This window comes from Rhinoraja longicauda, chromosome 26 (assembly GCF_053455715.1).
Source record: "Rhinoraja longicauda isolate Sanriku21f chromosome 26, sRhiLon1.1, whole genome shotgun sequence".
NCBI classification, from domain to species: Eukaryota; Metazoa; Chordata; class Chondrichthyes; order Rajiformes; family Arhynchobatidae; genus Rhinoraja; species Rhinoraja longicauda.
This window is the reverse complement of record NC_135978.1, coordinates 10,410,655-10,432,254: the sequence shown is the minus strand read 5'-3', so window position 1 is coordinate 10,432,254 and position 21,600 is coordinate 10,410,655. Positions and strand designations below refer to the sequence as shown.

Genomic DNA, 21,600 nt, shown 5'->3' with positions numbered 1-21,600 from the left:
AATGGCTATTTATTCCATGCATGCAAATTTCTGTGAGTAAACAGGAAAATCAAAAATGTAACAGATTATTGCTGAGGCCTTAGCTCAGGTTTGCACTCAGTTTCACAAGCCTTTTAATAGGAGATGGAAACACTACTGATTGGGCAGAGAAAGCAAGTGTGATGATGTACAATGAAAAGAACAGAACGAGTCCAGATTTCAGGATACTCTGTGCCAGAGATAGACACAGAATGCTGTGACAACTCAGCGGGACAGGCAGCATCCCGGGAGAGAAGGAATGGGAGAAGTTTCGGGTCGAGACTCTGTGCCAATCTCACTTGACAAATACGTCTCATTTGGAGCAAATGGGTCCAGGGTACTTACATGACAATCCCTCACATTACCATGGAGAAGACAATTCTGATTGTTTTACCCAATTATGCAAAGGGTTTGCACGTTTGGTTAAATGTCAGTATTTGTTGATATTGTTTTATTCACAAAATGCTGGAGTAACTCAGCAGGTCAGGCAGCATCTCGGTAGAGAAGGAATGGGTGACGTTTCGGGTCGAGACCCTTCTTCAGACTGATGTCGGGGGGCGGGACAAAGGAAGGATATAGGTGGAGACAGGAAGATAGAGGGAGATCTGGGAAGGAGGAGTGGAAGGGAGGGACAGAGGAACTATCTAAAGTTGGAGAAGTCGATGTTCATACCGCTGGGCTGCAAACTGCCCAGGCGAAATATGAGGTGCTGTTCCTCCAATTTCCGGTGGGCCTCACTATGGCACTGGAGGAGGCCCATGACAGAAAGGTCAAACTGGGAATGGGAGGGGGAGTTGAAGTGCTCGGCCACCGGGAGATCAGTTTGGTTAATGCAGACCGAGCGCAGGTGTTCAGCGAAGTGTCGCCGAGCCTGCGCTTGGTTTCGCCGATGTCTTTGGCAAGTCCAGGATTGTGTAAGGCGCTTACTCTGGCTTTTTTTCCCCTCTTTAGGGTGTGATTCTTTGGGGGTGGGTGTTGAGGGGATTGCTGGCAGCCTTTGCTCTGGTCTGAGGTGAAATAGTGTGCAACAAGGCCATTACAGGTGCTTCTCTTCCTCTGTCTTCACTGGTAGATCTTTTCCATTTCCCAACTTCCACTCCATTCTCCAGTGATAGTGCCAGAGTCCAGAACCAGGGTCCACAGTTTAAGAATAAGGGGTTGGCCATTTAGAACGGAGATGAGGAAAAACTTTTTCACTCAGAGAGTTGTAAATCTGTGGAATTCTCTGCCTCAGAAGGCAGTGGAGGCCAATTCTCTGGATGCTTTCAAGAGAGAGCTAGATAGAGCTCTTAATGATAGCGGAGTCAGGGGGTATGAGGAGAAGGCAGGAACGGGGTACTGATTGTGAATGATCAGCCATGATCACATTGAATGGTGGTGCCGAATAGCCTACTCCTGCATCTATTATCTATTGTCTATTTTCAGCCAGTTGACTTTTGATCACCCACAATATTTAAATGATAGTTAGGAAAGTCTGAATCACTTGTCTTCTGATGCAGGTACCAACATCCCAGGAATTCATAAGTTCATAAGTGATAGGAGCAGAATTAGGCCATTTGACCCATCAAGTCTACTCCACCATTCAATCATGGCTGATCAAACCCTCCCCCTCAACCCTATTCTCCTGCCTTCTTCCATAATCCTTGACACTCGTACTAATCAGGAAATTACCAGGAAAAATGTGGGAATTCATACTGGATTTGAGCTAACAGCTAGGTTGGGAGAGGCCATGAAATTCTATGTAAAAAGGGTTTTGACCCGAATCATCACCTATTCCTTTTCTCCAATTTGGTGGTGGAACAGACCTGAAGGGCCATGTGACTAAGTCTGATTTCTACTTTATTGCTTCCTATGAACCATTGACCATGGAGATGGTCCCTGAGATTTGGCAGTATTTTAAATGTAAAAAGAATATTGGATGTCAATTAATGATGCGCATTTCTTATTCAATGTTCAAATTTAGCTTTGTTGTCATATATGGTGAGGTACAAGTACAATGAAAAGTCTTGTTTGCAACAGCATCACAGGCACATCGACTCAGGGTCACACACAAAACAAAGTATATGGAAATTACGCATAAATTACACATAAAATTCTTTAAAAGATTTAAAAATCAAAAACATGATTAGAAAATAAAATAACTCTACAATAGTGCAAGAGGGGGCTGTAACTTACTGTTGTTGAAGTTGGATTAGTGTTGTGTAGATTGGTTCAAAAGCCTGATCGTGGCTGGAGATGGGGGCAGAAGGGAAGGGGTTTAATTAGCCAATGAGGTAAATGGTAATAAAATGCGGGTCATTGATCAGAGTGTCCAATCTGGTCTAGGAATATTTATGTGACAAAGAGTTTTATTCTTTCTAGCATGTCATTCAATAGTTGATTAAAATTTGGAATAATACTAAGTGGCATCCATTATAAGGAGTTAATTTGGGACGTATTTGAAACAGCTATGCGGCTCATTCTAAAGAGCCTCCACTTTGTCCCGTAGATGAGGTCGCATGTGTTGTGCCAGAGGAATGTGAGAAGATCTGCGGCACTCCAGTTGGTTGCTCGAACATTGCCTACCCAAAGCTGGTGGTCGCCCTGATGCCCAAGGGTAAGCAATCTGTTCCACTGTAACCAAGCCACAAATAGCTCAAATTGTATTCCCCCACCTCCCTGAAGCTTCTCTGTGTTTAGATTTAGAATTCATCCCACCAATTCCTCTGACCGTTGCTGCTCTCTTTTCACCTGCACATGAGTCCATGGATGCTGGCTGCCCTCTGGTATATTACCTGTACCTTGCCTGAGGGAAATTTATTCATTGAAAGAGAAACCATAATGGATCATGATTCCATATCAAGCAATTGCAATAAATACAACACTTTCCCACAGGGGTATATGAGCATTGATCATATCCCTACCACAGCCTCATTAGAGCCAATTGCAACCTTGAGTAAGGTAGTTATCCCTGCCACTTACTGCATGATATAGTACTACTCAATCGTGAATAAGTGTGCTCAACTTCTCATTTCAACTCAGAGACCTCCTTCCGCTCTTTACATCACTCCACTCCTCCCTTAATAATACAGTATTAAAATCCAAATTCGGTGCTATCATTTAAATATTTCTTTATTTCCATTATCTTCACTTATACTTTTACATTTTAATCCTGTGCCTTGCCTTTAATTTGGTGTAAAATGCCACTGTGTTTGGAGACTAATCATCTTAGCTCTACAACATTCCTGTGTGAGCTGCTCAGGTTAGAGTCCTAGGCTCAACCATCTCCAGCTGACTCACTGATGGCCATAGACACAAAATGCTGGAGTAACTCAGTGGGACAGGCATCTTCTCTGGAACTTTTTACATTTTAATCCTGAGCCTTGTCTTTAATTTGAGGGAGAATGCCACTGTTGTTGGAAACTTCATCATCTTATCTGCAGAGATCTCTTTGATCCAGAGATGCTGCCTGTCCTGCTGAGTTACTCCAGCATTTTGTGTCTATCTTCAGTGTAAACCTGCACCTACAATTCCTTCCTACACCACTGATGGCCATCTTTAGATCATAAGATCTAAAGTAGGGTCCTTGGCTGGGAACCATAGCAACTCCACCAATAACGAGGCCACTCGTCTGTGCACACAGTTAGACCCGGACATCATTCCGGCATGAGTTAATGAATGGCAGATAATATCTGCACCATAGTGACATTAGATGCAATTAGGTGCACGTCACTTGATTTGTCTGTGAGACGGCTCTCTCAACTTCCTCAGATCTCAGTGAAAAGGTCCTGGTGGAGGCTACTGAACTGGACATGCCTTTGATATTGCCAGTGAATCAATTAACTTTTATTCCGAGGTGAAACTAAGCAGGCATGGGCTAATACATCATATGGTTGTGAAAGTGGCCACCAGTTTAAGTGTAAACTAGACCAAGTTGGGCCCAAACCTCTCCTGCATTGGTGCAGCACCCTCTCCTCCCCCTCCCCCTCCCCCCTCCCCCTCCCCCCTCCCCCTCCCCCTCCCCTCCCCCCTTCCCCTCCCCCTTCCCCTCCCCCCTTCCCCTCCCCCCTTCCCCTCCCCCGCATTCCACCCCCCTCAATCCCCCTTATCCTCCCTCCCCCCCTCCCTCCCTCCCTCCCCTCCCTCCCTAGGAGATAGATTTCAACTTTAAAATGTAAATAACTTAAAAAATATAACACAAATTTCAATGAAACTTCTTCCATTAGCACCAAAGGGATGACGGTGAGTAAGATGGGCTTAAAATTGTTGCGCTATCGTGTACCATTTTGGCTGCAGTTTAGGATCAAACAAACAAACAAACGAGAGTGTTAGTATATAGAAGATGGGTCAAAACAGCAATGTTAGTGGTGCAACTCTACTGGAGCATTCTATTGGTGAAAAAAAAAATACTTTCATGCCTGAGTTTAATCTTCAATCGTCTATTTGGAACAATTCGATAGAACTGAATGGTGTGCCAGACCATTTCACAGCGCATTACTGTTGGTCTGGAATCAAAGGCAGACCAGTGAAAGGTAAAATTCCTCTAGAGGGATATTAATAAATCAAGTAGACTTTTACCACAATCCAGTAACCTCATGAATCAAGATACTAGGTTTTTATTCTCAGTATACTTCATTCACTGAATTTAAATTGCCTTGTTTACGAGATGACCTTTGTACTCATGTGTCTGTGGTAACAGTCCAGGTCTCTGAGTTGCCAGTTCAGCATTATAATTGGGATGCAAATGTTCCCAAGCAGTCTATCCTAATCTTCGCACTGTTCCCAGTATGGCTACATTTTACATCTACACTTTCCCCATTGTGTCCTTTTTATATATACCCATCATTTTCAGGTGGTACTTCATTCATTGTCAACATGTAGGAAGGAACTGCAGATGCTGGTTTAAACTGAAGATAGACATACCGTAATGGTGTATCCTTATTGGTTTGATGTGTTATGCTTTATTCTTAATTGTTAACTGTCTGTTTGTGTTGTCACGTGTGAGCGGAACACCAAGGCACATTCCTTGTATATGCACATACTTGGCCAATAAACCTATTCATTCATTCATTCATTCATTCATTCAAAAGCTGGAGTAATTCAGTGGGTCAGACAGCATCTTTGGAGAAAAGGAACACGTGACTTCTGGTCTGAAGAAAAGCCTCGTTCCGAAACATCACCTATTCTCCAGAGATGCTGTTCGACCCACTGAGGTACTCCTGCTTTTTGTGTTCATCCATACTCAGTTGTTCTGCTCTGTATAATACTATTGTTCAGTAAGTCTCCTTGATACATGATTAATTTAAATTTGCTTGGTTCCTCTGGACAGGGCTTCGTGGTTTAATGCTTGCAGTTATGTTGGCAGCTCTCATGAGTTCACTGGCATCCATCTTCAATAGCAGCAGCACTCTCTTCACCATGGACATCTGGGCAAGAATCCGGAAGGAAGCCAGCAACAAGGAACTAATGATTGTTGGCAGGTGAATGGTCATTAACAGAATCAAAGAAATGTTTCGCAAGAGAATTACAGACGAATGAAGACATTTTGGCACATCACAGCTCATCAATCTTGAAGATATTAACCCCTGCAACGTTTTAATTGTTAGTTAAATAATTCCAGGAATTTTAGTTCACTGCAGCTGGAAATAATTACACATGTTGCTCATTGTTCGAAAGGTTGAGTGAATTATCTCCTTCTAATCTTTTTGGCTGCATGGCGAGGATTTATTTCGGGAAACAGGGCAAAAGAGGAAACCTAAGGGCACAAATGGATGTACTTCACTTATAGGCAAAATAGAACTCCAATCATAGCCACAGGCATGAATCGCAAATTTCCTTGTTCTCTTCCTCAGGATCTGGATTCTCTGTATTGTCACGATCAGCATTGCCTGGATACCTGTGGTACAGGCAGCACAAAGTGGCCAACTCTTCGACTATATCCAGTCTGTCACCAGTTATTTGGCGCCACCCATTGCCGCAGTTGTCCTGCTGGGTGTCTTTGTGAAAAGGGTCAATGAGCCAGTAAGTAGCTATTCTGATATAAGTTAAGAGCGACTGGTGGAAGTGTATAATATCCTATTCATCTCCAGATTTATCCCTTATTATTCCCAAAACAAATGCAACATGTTAGATACAATGTGAAGCACCTGCCACACTTCCCTTTGAGACCTACATACTGAAAGGCAGGTGCAAAATGTGTTGGACGTGGATCAAAAGGGTTCAATATTTTAAAGAAAATGTGGGGTTTTAAATTTGGAACATTGGCTAAATACCCTGAGTTATTTGTACACCTCATATCAAACTGGCTGTTGATCGATGTACCCGCTCTGAGAGTGGAGCTTATTTTTGTGATGGGCTGATAAAGATGAATGCTGATGACCAGAAGTTCTGCCCTTCACAACAGAATTGGAACTGACTTAAACAAGTATGAAAGGAGAATTCGCTACCTGCGATTGAGAGCACCACAGTCTGAAAGACTGTTGTCTTTTAATTTATATTTGTTGCGTCAGCTGTGCTGCTGAGAAAGATACTGAAAGTTGCCTTTCTGTAGTTTCGGGTAAGGAATAATGAAAGGCTTGGATAGAGTGGATGTGGAGAAGATATTTCCACTGGTGGGAGAGTCTAAGACCAGAGGTCACAGCCTTAGAGTTAAAGGGCGCTCTTTTAGAAAAGAGGTGAGGAGGAACTTCTTTAGTCAGAGGGTAGTTAATCTGTGGAACTCATTGCCACAGGGGGCTGTGGAGGCCGTCAGTGGATATTTTTAAGGCAGAGATAGACAAATTCTTGATTAGAACGGGTTCCAAGGGTTATGGGGAAAAGGCAGGAAAATGGGATTAGGTGGCAGAGATCAGCCATGATTGAATGGCGGAGTGGACTCGATGGGCCGAATGGCCTAATTCTACTCCTGTAACTTGTGAACTTGTGAAATCACCTTCTCCCCTTCCTTCTATTCAGGAACTATAATTGTGCAATTTAAATTGCGGTGGCGTTTTTTAAATTTATCCATAAAAATGAAGGCAGAAATGGAGCAGAAGTATGTGGAAATTAAAGGAGTCAGAATAAGTACACAGGAAAGAAGTAGTAACTAAACCTGGGAGGTACTCTGTCAGTGAGAGCACAGACAATGCAACTCCTTCTTGAATCTACCCTTTCATCTGACAGGTGACAGGTTACTTTCAATGTGTAACCTCCTCATTCCTAGTATCTGCTCCTCCTACGTGACTGACATTTGACTGAATAAGTGAAACAGTGGCTGACAATACAAACAGTTGCCAAACGGCTGACGAACTAGACTCTTAATTTTTTCCCCTCCTCCTCCTGCGTTAGTCTTTTGCAGAGGAATTGGAACCAATGTTCAATTTTCTCTTGTGTTATTTCATCTTGCACTTCCCCAGTGATGTTCTTCCTGGATTCCTGAGAATCAAGGAGTAAGCCACAATCCTACAAATTAGGGCGGCACACAGCACCAGAGGCCGGGTTCCACCCTGACCTTGAATGTAGACACAAAATGCTGGAGTAACTCAGCGGGTCAGGCAGCATCTCAGGAGAGAAGGAACGGGTGATGTCCGAAACGTCACCATTCCTTCTCTCCTGAGATGCTGCCTGGCCTGCTGAGTTACTCCTGCATTTTGTGTCTACCTTCGATTTGAACCAGCATCTGCAGTTATTTTCCTACACATCTGGCATGGATGATAAAGTGGAATGACGTAGAACAGGTGTGAATGGGTGATTGATGGTCAGCATGGACTTAGTGAGCCGAAGAGCCTATTTCAATGCTGTATTTTTCAATCAATCATGAATCAAGTTACTCAAATAATTGTTTTGACTTATTCCAATGGGTGCTGGAGGGACATATCACCTTACTTTGATCCATTGAGATACATAATACTCATTTCCCACCCTGCTGGTAATACTGGTAAAATAAATTTTAAAGGGTCCTTAGATGATTAAAACATCCTTGGATAATTACCTTTTCTGATAATTATACATTAATGACTTAGACGAAGGGATTAAAAGTACCATTAGCAAATTTGCAGATGATACTAAGTTGGGGGGTAGTGTGAATTGTGAGGAAGATGCAATAAGGCTGCAGGGTGACCTGGACAGGTTGTGTGAGTGGGCGGATACATGGCAGATGCAGTTTAATGTAGATAAGTGTGAGGTTATTCACTTTGGAAGTAAGAATAGAAAGGCAGATTATTATCTGAATGGTGTCAAGTTAGGAGGAGGGGGAGTTCAACGAGATCTGGGTGTCCTAGTGCATCAGTCAATGAAAGGAAGCATGCAGGTTCAGCAGGCAGTGAAGAAAGCCAATGGAATGTTGGCCTTCGTAACAAGAGGAGTTGAGTATAGGAGCAAAGAGGTCCTTCTACAGTTGTACCGGGCCCTGGTGAGACCGCACCTGGAGTACTGTGTGCAGTTTTGGTCTCCAAATTTGAGGAAGGATATTCTTGCTATGGAGGGCGTGCAGCATAGGTTCACTAGATTAATTCCCGGAATGGCGGGACTGTCGTATGTTGAAAGGCTGGAGCGATTGGGCTTGTATACACTGGAATTTAGAAGGATGAGGGGGGATCTTATTGAAACATATAAGATAATTAGGGGATTGGACACATTAGAGGCAGATAACATGTTCCCAATGTTGGGGGAGTCCAGAACAAGGGGCCACAGTTTGAGAATAAGGGGTAGGCCATTTAGAACGGAGATGAGGAAGAACTTTTTCAGTCAGAGGGTGGTGAAGGTGTGGAATTCTCTGCCTCAGAAGGCAGTGGAGGCCAGTTCGTTGGATGCTTTCAAGAGAGAGCTGGATAGAGCTCTTAAGGATAGCGGAGTGAGGGGGTATGGGGAGAAGGCAGGAACGGGGTACTGATTGATAGTGATCAGCCATGATCGCATTGAATGGCGGTGCTGGCTCGAAGGGCTGAATGGCCTACTCCTGCACCTATTGTCTATTGTCTATTGTCTATTGACAGAGTGGGGGTTATTTCTTTAGTTCTTTCACTAAAATATACTTTAAGACTTTCATGTAAGAAAATAACTGCAGATGCTGGTACAAATCGAAGGTATTTATTCACAAAATGCTGGAGTAACTCAGCAGGTGCCTGACCTGCTGAGTTACTCCAGCATTTTGTGAATTAAGACTTTCATGGTTTCTTTCCCCCGAAGTTAGATTCAAATTGAGTAATCAAGATGAATCCGTCTTTCTATGCACCTTAATATCTGATTTTCCACAGACAAAATAAAAACCCTCTCAGAGGTGATACATGCCTTTACAGCCAGCTCCATGTACATCGGTATGGTGATGCAGGCTGGACCCAGAAATTGCTTACTGCCCTTGGTTTATAGGATAGTTAGTAACTTTAATAATAATTGCTACAGATGAGCATACTTACTAAGTCCATGTGATTAGATTCTTGACCATTACTTTGCAGGGTGCCTTCTGGGGTTTGATCGGAGGTCTGGCCATGGGTCTCTGTCGGATGATTGCTGAGTTTGTCTATGGCACGGGCAGCTGCATCTTCCCATCCTCTTGCCCCTTTATCATCTGTGGCATCCACTACCTCCATTTTGCCATCATTTTGTTCAGCTGCACATGTATCCTGGTCCTCATCATCTCCTTCTGCACTCCAAAGATCGAAGAAAAACATGTGAGTTTTGGTTGATCAATAATTGGCTTTTATTCCACAACGAGGAAAGACACGGAATAAGGAGCATAATATTTATCCTGTATCGCAATGTGCTTGTCTCAATAACTATTTTAATCTTTTTATTTCTGATAGAAGCAGGAATAACCTATTTTCTTCATCAATCAATAAAATTCTGGAGTTCAGGTATGGGGAGAAGGCAGGCACGGGTTACTGATTGTGGATGATCAGCCATGATCACAATGAATGGCGGTGGTGGCTCGAAGGGCCGAATAGCCTCCTCCTGCACCTATTTTCTATGTTTCCTTTACCTCACCACTCTTCCTCACATTCTTTAATACATTAACTCTTTAATTCCTTAGTAGCTTCACTGTCAGAATTTTTCAGTCTTAAAAATGTAGTAATTTCTATTCTGGGATCACTTTGGTTGACTGTGTACTTGCATAATTTGAATATAAAGCATGGGACAGTGAAGTTGAAGTTTGCAGATGATACTAAACAGGCAGAGTAAATAAGCTCGATGAGGTTTACAAGATATTTAAAGCAGCTTCTAAGAATGATATGGACATATACAGAATGTAAAAGCCAAGAAATAATGACACTGTATAAAATTGGATTGGTTTCAGAATGGGTTTCATTATCAGAGTCACAGAAATTAAACTAATTGTACATATTTGGATCTTCAGCTCCATCGCCTGGTGTACAGCCTTCGTTACAGCCAGGTTGAAAGGATTGACCTGGACATTATTGAAAACATGAAGCCAACTCTGAAAGCTCAAGAAGAAGTAGAAAACAGCACGGCTGACATGCACCCAATGACAACAGGTAGTAAGGCTGAAAATTTATAGCTACTGAGGTTGCAGGGGAACTAGAAACAGAGCAATAGAACTAAAGCAAAGAAAAGTTATGAAAAAATATTGGCAGGTTAAAATTTTTAACAATCCAAAGATGTTTTGGAGAGGTGGGAGAGGTGGGACCAGTACAAACAGGACGGTCTGCACCTGAGCTGGAATGGAACCAATGTCCTAGGGGGAGTGTTTGCTAATGCTGTCGGGGAGGATTTAAACTAATGTGGCAGGGGGATGGGAGCTGGAGCAGAGAGACAGAGGGGCGTAAAATGGTGAAAAGTAAAAGTGGCAGGCAGACAAATCCAGGGCAAAAATCAAAAAGGGCCACTTTTCAACATAATCGTACAAGGGGTAAGAGAGTTGTAAAAACAAGCCTGAAGGCTTTGTGTCTCAATGCAAGGAGTATACGTAATAAGGTGGATGAATTAAATGTGGAGATAGTTATTAATGATTATGATATAGTTGGGATTACGGAGACATGGCTCCAGGGTGACCAAGGCTGGGAGCTCAACATCCAGGGATATTCTATATTCAGGCGGGATAGACAGAAAGGAAAAGGAGGTGGGGTAGCGTTACTGGTTAGAGAGGAGATTAAAGCAGTGGAAAGGAAGGACATTAGCTTGGAGGAAGTGGAATCGATATGGGTAGAGCTACGAAACACTAAGGGGCAGAAAACGCTAGTGGGAGTTGTGTACAGGCCACCTAACAGCAGTAGGGAGGTTGGGGATGGCATCAAGCAGGAAATTAGAAATGCATGCACTAAAGGCGCAGCAGTTATAATGGGTGACTTCAATCTACATATAGATTGGGTGAACCAAACTGGCAGGGGTGCTGAGGAAGAGGATTTCTTGGAATGTTTGAGAGATGGTTTTCTAAACCAACATGTCGAGGAACCAACGAGAGAACAGGCCATTCTAGACTGGGTATTGAGTAATGAGGAAGGGTTAGTTAGCAGTCTTGTTGTGCGAGGCCCCTTGGGCAAGAGTGATCATAATATGGTAGAGTTCTTCATTAGGATGGAGAGTGACAAAGTCGATACAGAAACAAGTGTTCTGAACTTAAAGAAAGGTAACTTTGAGGGTATGAGGCGTGAATTGTCCAAGATAGACTGGCGATTGATGCTGAAAAGGTTGACGGTGGACATGCAATGGAAGGCATTTAAAGGTCGCATGGATGAACTACAACAAGTGTTCATCCTAGTTTGGCAAAAGAACAAACCAGGAAAGGTAGTGCATCCATGGCTAACAAGGGAAATCAAGGATAGTATTAAAACAAAAGATGAAGCATACAGATTAGCCAGAAAAAGTAGCATACCAGAGGACTGGGAGAAATTCAGAGTCCAGCAGAGGAGGACAAAGGGCTTAATTAGGAAAGGGAAAATAGATTATGAGGGAAAACTGGCAAGGAACATAAAAACAGACTGCAAAAGCTTTTATAGATATGTCAAGAGGAAAAGATTAGTTAAGGCAAATGTAGGTCCCTTGCAGTCGGAAACAGGTGAATTGATCATAGGGAACAAGGAGATGGCAGACCAATTGAACAAATACTTTGGTTCTGTCTTCACTAAGGAAGACATAAACCGTCTGCCGGAAATAGCGGGGGACCGGGGGTCTAATGAGATGGAGGAACTGAGGGAAATCCAGGTTAGTCGGGAAGTGGTGTTAGGATTAAAGGCAGATAAATCCCCAGGGCCAGATAGGCTGCATCCCAGAGTGCTTAAGGAAGTAGCCTCAGAAATAGTGGATGCATTAGTGATAATTTTTCAAAACTCTTTAGATTCTGGAGTAGTTCCTGAGGACTGGAGGGTAGCTAATGTAACCCCACTTTTTAAAAAGGGAGGGAGAGAGAAAACGGGGAATTATAGACCAGTTAGCCTAACATCGGTAGTGGGGAAAATGCTAGTCAGTTATTAAAGATGTGATAGCATTACATTTGGAAAGTGGTGATATCATCGGACAAAGTCAGCATGGATTTACCAAAGGCAAATCATGTCTGACGAATCTTATAGAATTTTTCGAGGATGTAACTAGTAGAGTGGATAAGGGAGAAGGCCTTCGACAAGGTCCCACATAGGAGATTGGTGTACAAACTTAAAGCACACGGTATTGAGGGTTCGGTGTTGAGGTGGATAGAAAATTGGTTGGCGGACAGGAAGCAAAGAGTAGGAATAAACGGGTCCTTTTTGGAATGGCAGGCAGTGACTAGTGGGGTACCGCAAGGCTCAGTGTTGGGACCCCAGTTATTTACAGTGTATATTAATGATTTGGACGAGGGAATTGAATGCAACATCTCTAAGTTTGCGGATGACACGAAGCTGGGTGGCAGTGTTAGCTGCGAGGAGGATGCTAGGAGGCTGCAGAGTGACTTGGATAGATTAGGCGAGTGGGCAAATGCATGGCAGATGCAATATAATGTGGATAAATGTGAAGTTATCCACTTTGGCGGCAAGAACAGGAAAGCAGAGTATTACCTGAATGGTGACCGATTGGGAGAAGGGGAGATGCAACGGGACCTGGGTGTCATGGTGCACCAGTCATTGAAAGCAAGCATGCAGGTGCAGCAGGCAGTGAAGAAAGCGAATGGTATGTTGGCATTCATAGCAAGAGGATTTGAGTTTAGGAGCAGGGAGGTTCTGCTGCAGTTGTACAGGGCCTTGGTGAGACCGCACCTGGAGTATTGTGTGCAGTTTTGGTCTCCTAACCTGAGGAAAGACGTTCTTGCCTTAGAGGGAGTACAGAGAAGGTTCACCAGATTGATCCCTGGGATGGCGGGACTTACATATGAGGAAAGACTGGATAGACTGGGCTTGTACTCGCTGGAATTTAGAAGACTGAGGGGGGATCTTATAGAAACATATAAAATTCTTAAGGGGTTGGAGAGGCTAGATGCGGGAAGATTGTTCCCGATGTTGGGGGAGTCCAGAACCAGGGGTCACAGCTTAAGGATAAGGGGGAAGTCTTTTAGGACCGAGATGAGAAAACATTTCTTCACACAGAGAGTGGTGAGTCTGTGGAATTCTCTGCCACAGAAGGTAGTTGAGGCCATATATATAGTATAAGAAAATAACTGCAGATGCTGGTACAAATCGATTTATTCACAAAATGCTGGAGTAACTCAGCAGGTCAGGCAGCATCTCGGGAGAGAAGGAATGGGTGACGTTTCGGGTCGAGACCCTTCTTCAGACTGATGTCGGGGGTGGGACAAAGGAAGGATATAGGTGGAGACAGGAAGATAGAGGGAGATCTGGGAAGGAGGAGGGGAAGGGAGGGACAGAGGAGCTATCTGAAGTTGGAGAAGTCGACGTTCATACCACCGGGCCGCAAACTGCCCAGGCGAAATATGAGGTGCTGCTCCTCCAACTTCCGGCGGGCCTCACCATGGCACTGGAGGAGGCCCATGACAGAGAGGTCAGACTGGGAATGGGAGGGGGAGTTAAAGTGCTGGGCCACCGGGAGATCAGTTGCGTTAATGTTATAGCCAGTGACCCTGCAGGCGGAGTCCAGCCACGGTTCACCTGGTCAGGACCAAACGGTTCAGCCCAGTCCCGGATAGACTTCCTCTTCACATCGAGGGCCGTCACGGTCAGACACACCGACCTCGCCCCGGTGTTCTTCTCTGACCACTGCCTCCTTCAGGCCACCTGTCACCTACAGGAGGACCGGAAGGCGGGCAGAGGGACGTGGAAGCTAAACGTGGAGCTGTTGACCCCGGAGAATGTTAAGGAGCTAAAGAGGGACTACGCATGTTGGAGAACTGTGAGGCCCCTCTTTGACTCCCAGACACTCTGGTGGGAGGCAACAAAGGAGAACATCAAGAAGTTCTTCGTCTCAAAAGGTGTTCAGAGAGCAAGACAGGGTAAGAGGGAACTGTGTCAACTCCAGACAGATTTGCAGCAGCTACTCCTTCTGCAGAGGACAGGGGTGGATGTGAGGGAGGAACTGAGAGAGTTGAAGGGCCGGCAAGCTCGGCTCTTTACCTCTGAATCCTCCAAGATCATCTTCCGGTCCAGGGTCCGCCATGTTGAGCAGGATGAGACGTGCTCACGTTACTTCTTCCATAAGGTTCACAGGGGGAGCTCTGTGATCAAAAGCCTTAGGGAGGAGGACGGCTCGGTAACATCCTCGCAGACAGACATGCTCAAGATCTGCAGATCCTTTTATAAGGATCTGTACGATGTAAAGACCACAGACAGCACCGCCTCCCAGAACTTCCTGTCCTCCATCACGGAAGTCTTGGACGACAGCAAGCGGGAGAGTCTGGACCAACCACTGACCCTGGAGGAGCTGACTGGCTCCATCCGTTCCTTTGACTCGAGTAAAACTCCCGGAGGCGATGGCTTACCGGCAGAGTTGTACTCGGCTCTGTGGGACTGGGTGGGCCCGGACCTGCTGGAAGTGTACAACGATATACTCCTAGCAGGCAGCATGTCAGACTCTATGAGGAAGGGCAACATCACCCTGATCTACAAGCAGAAGGGGGAGATGAATGACTTAAGGAATTGGAGACCCATCACATTGTTGAATGTAGACTACAAGATCCTGTCTAAGGCCATCGCCAACCGGGTCAAGTCTGCTCTGGGACAGGTGATCCACCCGGACCAAACCTGTGCTGTACCTGGCAGGAAAATCTCAGACAGCCTGGTGCTGCTGAGAGATACCATTGCCTACGTGCAGGACAGACGGGTGGATGCCTGCCTGGTCAGCTTGGACCAGGAGAAGGCCTTCGACAGGATATCGCACACGTACATGAGGGACGTGCTCTCCAAAATGGGCTTTGGGGAGGAAATCAGGAAGTGGATACAACTGCTCTACTCTGATATCTGTAGTGCAGTCCAAATTAATGGGTGGGAATCAGACAGCTTCCCCGTCAGGTCTGGAGTCAGGCAGGGTTGCCCTCTTTCCCCTGTCTTGTTCGTCTGTTGCATTGAACCCTTTGCCGAATCCATCAGGAAGGATGCGAGCATAAGAGGAGTGACACTGCCAGGCAGTGGGGGCACTCAGGTCAAGGCCTCCCTGTACATGGACGATGTCGCCGTCTTCTGCTCGGATCCAGGGTCGGTCCGCAGACTGATCAGCGTCTGCGACCAGTTTGAGTTGGCCACGGGGGCCAGGGTAAACCGCAGGAAGAGCGAGGCCATGCTCTTTGGCAACTGGCCCGACCGATCTTCCATCCCCTTCACCATCAAGCCTGACTTCCTGAAGGTGCTGGGGATCTGGTTCGGGAAGGCTGGGGCATGTAACAAAAATTGGCTGGAGTGGATAGCCAAGGTGGGGAAGAAGCTGGAGCTGTGGAAGCAGCGCTCCCTCTCCATCACGGGGAAAAACCTGGTCATCAGGTGTGAGGTGCTCTCGGGGCTGCTGTACTTGGCGCAAGTGTGGCCCGTCCCTCCCTCCTACGCCACGGGGATCACCCGGGCCGTCTTCCGTTTCATCTGGGGGTCGGCGATGGACCGGGTGCGACGAGCCACAATGCACAAGTCGGCAGACAACGGGGGTAAAGACGTGCCCAACGTCGCCCTCATTCTGATGGCCACTTTCGTGTGTGGCTGCATCAGGCGGAGCATAGAGCCAAGGCACGTGGGCACCAAATGCCACTACCTGCTGAGGTTCTACCTGTCCCCGGTGTTGCGAAGGATGGGCCTGGCGCAGATGCCACGCAATGTGCCAGTCAGCTGGACATTGCCGCACCATCTGTCGTTTGTGGACAGGTTCTTCCGGACCAACACCTTTGACCACAAGTCCATCGGGCAGTGGTCAGCACGGAACGTCCTGCAGGCACTGCAGGGGAATGACTCCATGGATCCTGTGGCGTGGTTCCCAGAACAGACAGCCCAGCTTGTCTGGCAAAATGCCTCATCGCCAGCACTCACCAACAAGCACCAAGACCTGGCTTGGCTGGCGGTGAGGGGAGCCCTCCCAGTCAGATCCTTCCTGCACCGCCGGAACCTCACTACCAGCGCACGCTGCCCTCGGGACGGCTGCTACGGAGAGGAAACGGTGGCCCACCTCTTCAAAGAGTGTGGATTTGCCAGGAGAGTCTGGAGAGGTCTGCAGGGGTCCCTGTCACGATTCATTCCGAGCAGCTCCGTCACAGAGGACTCTGTGCTCTACGGACTGTTCCCAGGGTCGCATTCCGAGACTGACATCGAGTGCTGCTGGAAGGTCATCAACTCGGTGAAAGACGCTCTTTGGTCTGCCCGATCCTTGTTGACCTCCCAGCGGAGCGAGCTGTCCGTCAAGGAATGTTGCCGACTGGCCCACTGCAGACTGCAGGAGTACGTGCTGAGGGACGCTCTGAAGCTCGGTGCAGCCAACGCCAAGGCCCTGTGGGGGAGGACCACAGTCTAGGGTCCTTCCGCTGCTGGACATGGGGGGCAGGGTGTGGTGGAGAGAAACGCCCCTCCAAATAAGGGATATGTATGTAAATGTATGTATATGTCTAAGTAAATGCCTGTATTGAATATGTAACCTCCGGAAATGTCGGATGGGTTTGTTTAAAAAAGATGTTTTGTAAATAATATTTATTACATGAATAAAGTATTTTTTGATTAAAAAAAAAAAAAAAAAAAAAAAAAAAAGTTATAGCCAGTTCATTGGCTATATTTAAGAGGGAGTTAGATGTGGCCCTTTTTGTTAAAGGGATCAGGGGGTATGGAGAGAAGGCAGGTACAGGCGACTGAGCTGAATGATCAGCCATGATCATATTGAATGGCGGTGCAGGCTCGAAGGGCCGAATGGCCTACTCCTGCACCTATTTTCTATGTTTCTATGTTTCTATGTTTTAAATGTACGAAAAGAACAAGAGTATAACTAACTCTTTATTGCATCAACATGATAGGCCAAATGGGTTCCTTTTGCGTCGTTGTTTTCTATGATTCTAAGGGGGGGGGGAGGAGGAAAAGGAAGACTGGGGCTGTATTAAATGTTCAGAGAACTGATAATTGAACACAACACAAGGAAATTATTTTGATTAATGAGTTCCTTGTGAGGCACAAAATTTGATTACACACAGAGAAATGATTGTGAATGCTGAAGCCATGATTATTGTATCCAGTAAAAAATAAATGGATACTTAGTTGAAAGACTGAAGGTTTAGTCGTGGAGTAACATGGGCCCTTAGCAAATAGGCAAATAACCCCTTAGGTCTAATTTGGCCATGCCAACCAAAACACCCTCCTGAGTTGGTCCTATTTGACCATGTTAAGCCCATTTCCTTCTAAACCTTTCCTATCAATGTAATTGTCTCTTAAATATTGTTGTTGTACATGCCTCTACCACTTTCTCTGACAGCTCGTTCCATATAGACACCACCCTCTGTGAAGAGGTTGCCCCTCAGGCTCCACTCTCAACTTAAACCTATGCCCTCTTGTTTTTGATTCCCCTTCCCTTGGAAAAAGAGTGTGTGAATTCACCTTATCTATGCCCCTCATAATTTTTATGCTCTTCTATAAGGACACCCCTCAGTTCTCCTAAAAGTCCAATCAATAAAGTCCTCGCCTGCCCAAACTTTCCCCATAACTTAGGCCGACGAGTCCTGCCAACATTCTGGTCACACTCCTTTGCACTTGTTCCAGCTTAATGACGTCTTTCCTACAGCAGGGTAACCAAAACTGGACAGAATACTCCAAGTTTGGCATCAACAATGTCTTGCAATGCTGCAATATAGCTTTCCAACTCCAGTACTCAGAGCCCTGAGTGATGAAGGCCAGCACACCAAATGCCTTCTTCGCCAATCTTCCTGGAATGCTATTTTGATTGAACTACATACTTGTACTCCTGGATCTCTCTGCTCTGCAACATTCCCCAGAGCCCTACTGTTCAATGTGAAATTCCTACCCTGGTTAGATATCCCATTAAATGCAATACAAATTGCAAAATTGTATTCATCTGAATTGAACACCACTTGCCATTCGTCAGCTCACTTACCTAGCTCATCGAGATCTTGTAATTGTTGACAACCTTCTTCACTGATATGATGCCTTCTATTTTAGTGTCATCATCAAACTTAGTAATCATGTCATATATATTATCATCCAAATTGTTTAAGTAAATGATGAGCATCAATTCCTGTGGCACATCATTAATCACTAGCCTCCAGTCTGAAAACAGCCTAAAACTATCACCCTCTGCTTCCTACCATTAAGCAGATGATCTTATTAGCTAGCTCCCGCTGGATCCCATGCGATCTAACCTTCCAGACCAGCCTACCATGCAGGACTCTGTCAAAGGCCATGTTAAAGTCCTATCCTGCCTTACTCTTATCATTCATCTTGGTTATCTCTTTAAAAAAACTCTTAACAGATTTCAGACACAGTTGCTCATGCATAAATCTGTGCTATTATCCCTAATTAGTACTGGTCTATCCAAGTGCTGGTAGATCCTGTCCCTCCATATCCCCTCCAATAACTTGCCCACCACTGATGACAGGCTCACCGACCTGTTGTTTCCTGGTGTGATCTTGATGCCTAGTTTAGTGTAGTTTAGTTTAGTTTAGAGATACAGCACGGAAACAGGCCCTTTGGACCTCCGAGTCCACGCCGATCATCGATCACCCGTTCACACTAGTTCTGCGCTATCACACTTTCTCGTCCACTCCCTACATAAAGGGGTCAATTTAGAGAAGCCAGTTAACCTACAAACCTGCCCATCTTTGGGATGTGTGAGGAAACCGGAGCACCTGGAGGAAACCCATGCGGTCACTGGGAGGACATGCAACTACGTCCACACAGACAGCACCTGAGGTCAAGATCGAACCCAGGTCTCTGGCGCTGTGAGGCAGCAGCTCTACTAGCTGTGCCACTGGACCCATTTTCTTAAATAACAGTATAACAGTAGCCACCCCCAAGTCTGGAACTTCACCTGTGGTAAAAGATGGAGAAAAATCTCTGCAAGGCCCTCTGCAATTTCATCCCTTCCTACAAGGTCAGACGATGGCTTTGGCGAAGATATCCACTGGCACTTAATAAGCTTTAAGACCACCAAAAATCTCCTCTTTGGTAATTCATATATCGTGCAAGACATCACAATTCATTTGTTTCAATTCCTGAGGAATATTCATGAAAGATTTCACGTATCTCCAGTAGCTCAGCACATAGGTGTCGATGCTGATCCTTATGAAGACCTTTTCTCCCTGGCCATATTACTCTTAATTAACCTGTGAAATATCTTGGGATTTCTCTTTACATTGCTTGCCAGATCTATCTCCTACTTTTTTTTCCTCCTCCTAAGTGTACTCCTATACTTCTTATACTCGTTAGTTGGACATACATAGGTCAAATTATGAGAGAATGTATTGGATTTTGCTGGATACATGAAAATGTCATCTGAAGAATGGTATTAATCAGCAAAGTTTACAGATGAAAGGATATGAAATAGTGTGGCTGGAACTCAAATGACCTTGGTGCTTGGATATAAGCAGCCCTGCTTGAATAAGCCTAACTGTTCCAAAGTTAGATGTGTATGGTAGTTCGTGTGAATATGTTGCCACCATTCTAATTTTGGATAGATATAAAATGCTATATCAGGCAGCATCTCTGCAGAGAGGGAATGGGAGATGCTGCCTGTCCCACTGAGTTACACCAGCATTTTGTGTCTATCTTCGGTTTAAACCAGTATCTGCCGTTCCTTCCTACACACTCCAATTTTGGATCTGAGATTTGTCATCTGAATGAGCTCAGTCATAAATTTCAACAATTCACTATTTATATTTTTCAGCTGAGGAAGAAAAACCAAGGAAGAAAAAGAATGTCTTTATCATTTGTTGTGCTTGGTTCTGTGGCATTAGCTTAGAGCCAGTGCCTGAACCAACAGCAGAGGAGAAAGTAGACGCTATGAGGAAAATGACTGACATAAGTGAGAGTACCATCTGGAGCAGAGTGGTTAACATCAATATCATTATTATGATGTGTGTTGCTGTCTTTCTGTGGGGATACTATGCTTAATAAAATATTATTTTAAAACTGCATTATCTTTAATCCAATTTATTGCTGCTCAATAGGTTTAAACAAGCCTTTTGTTTTTGTTAACCTATCTGGTTAGCTTTTTGGATAGATGTTGGCCTAATACCTTCATTATGCCCTTTCAAAAGATGTTAATCCTGTGAAGATCAACCATCGCACATGCTGCCTTGATCTGCAACTGCACACAATAAATATACTTACTTGCGGAGGATGAATAAAAACAGGTACAAAAAGGAAAAATTCAAACATTGAAACATAGAAAATAGGTGCAGGAGGAGGCCATTCAGCCCTCCGAGCCAGCACCACCATTCATTGTGATCATGGCTGATCGTCCACAATCATATCTAGACAATCCAGATATTATTGGAATGTCAGGTCACTCAATCCATCAGGAGGATGGAAAGGCGGAAGCTCATTGTGGTATTAAGAAGACAGAGTAGAGCTGGAAGGCTAATACTTTGAGACAGGATAGAGACATTGAAGGTACAAGAAGCAGATACAAGGAATTGCAGATGCTGGTTTACTTTGTGCCTCTCGCCTTAAAGCTATGCCCTCTAGGATTTGAAATTTCCATCAAGGGGAAAAGGTACTGACTGTCTACCTTATCTCCGCCTCTCAACATTTTATGTACTTCTAAAAAGTCTCCTATCAACCACCGAGAAAACAATCCATGTCTATCCAACCTCCCTCTGTAACAGAAACCCTCTAATCCAGGCAGCATTCTGGTAAACCTCCTCTGTACCCTCTCCATCGCCTCTACATGCTTCCTGTAATGGGACGACCAGAACTGCACACAATACTCCAAATGCAGCCTAACCAAAGTCTTATAGAGCTTTGGCCTTGACATATTGAGTTTGAACCTCGACCTTTGTTGCCCTTCCATCTATGTTCATCAGATCAGCTGTTAGACTATGCAGCTAACACTGAATTAGGCATCTGAAATGAATGACAAAATAAGAACCATTTTCATAAAACAGCACTTCCAAACTACTTTAGTTGTTCTTTTGCTGAATATCAGTTCATATAATTTCTTGGCTCACTGATAGAAATGGTTTTCCAGATTTGATATTATCAAAATCGGTCATGACATTGAATCTGTTTTAACTCTGGAGCACTGCCATGTCCTCATTAATATAAAGTCAATGGAACAGGA

At 44.9% G+C, this 21,600-nt stretch overlaps 1 protein-coding gene across 1 annotated transcript in view; it reads left to right on the top strand.

Moving 5' to 3' along the window:
* The window catches only part of LOC144606477 (sodium/glucose cotransporter 2-like), a 36,211-nt gene extending 15,782 nt beyond the window's left edge, over positions 1–20,429 (top strand). The window contains 6 exon segments of the mRNA XM_078422625.1: positions 2,507–2,614; positions 5,327–5,477; positions 5,850–6,018; positions 9,429–9,644; positions 10,328–10,466; positions 20,203–20,429. Coding sequence (XP_078278751.1) covers positions 2,507–2,614; positions 5,327–5,477; positions 5,850–6,018; positions 9,429–9,644; positions 10,328–10,466; positions 20,203–20,429 — 1,010 coding nt within the window.
* Positions 20,430–21,600: the final 1,171 nt, after the last annotated feature.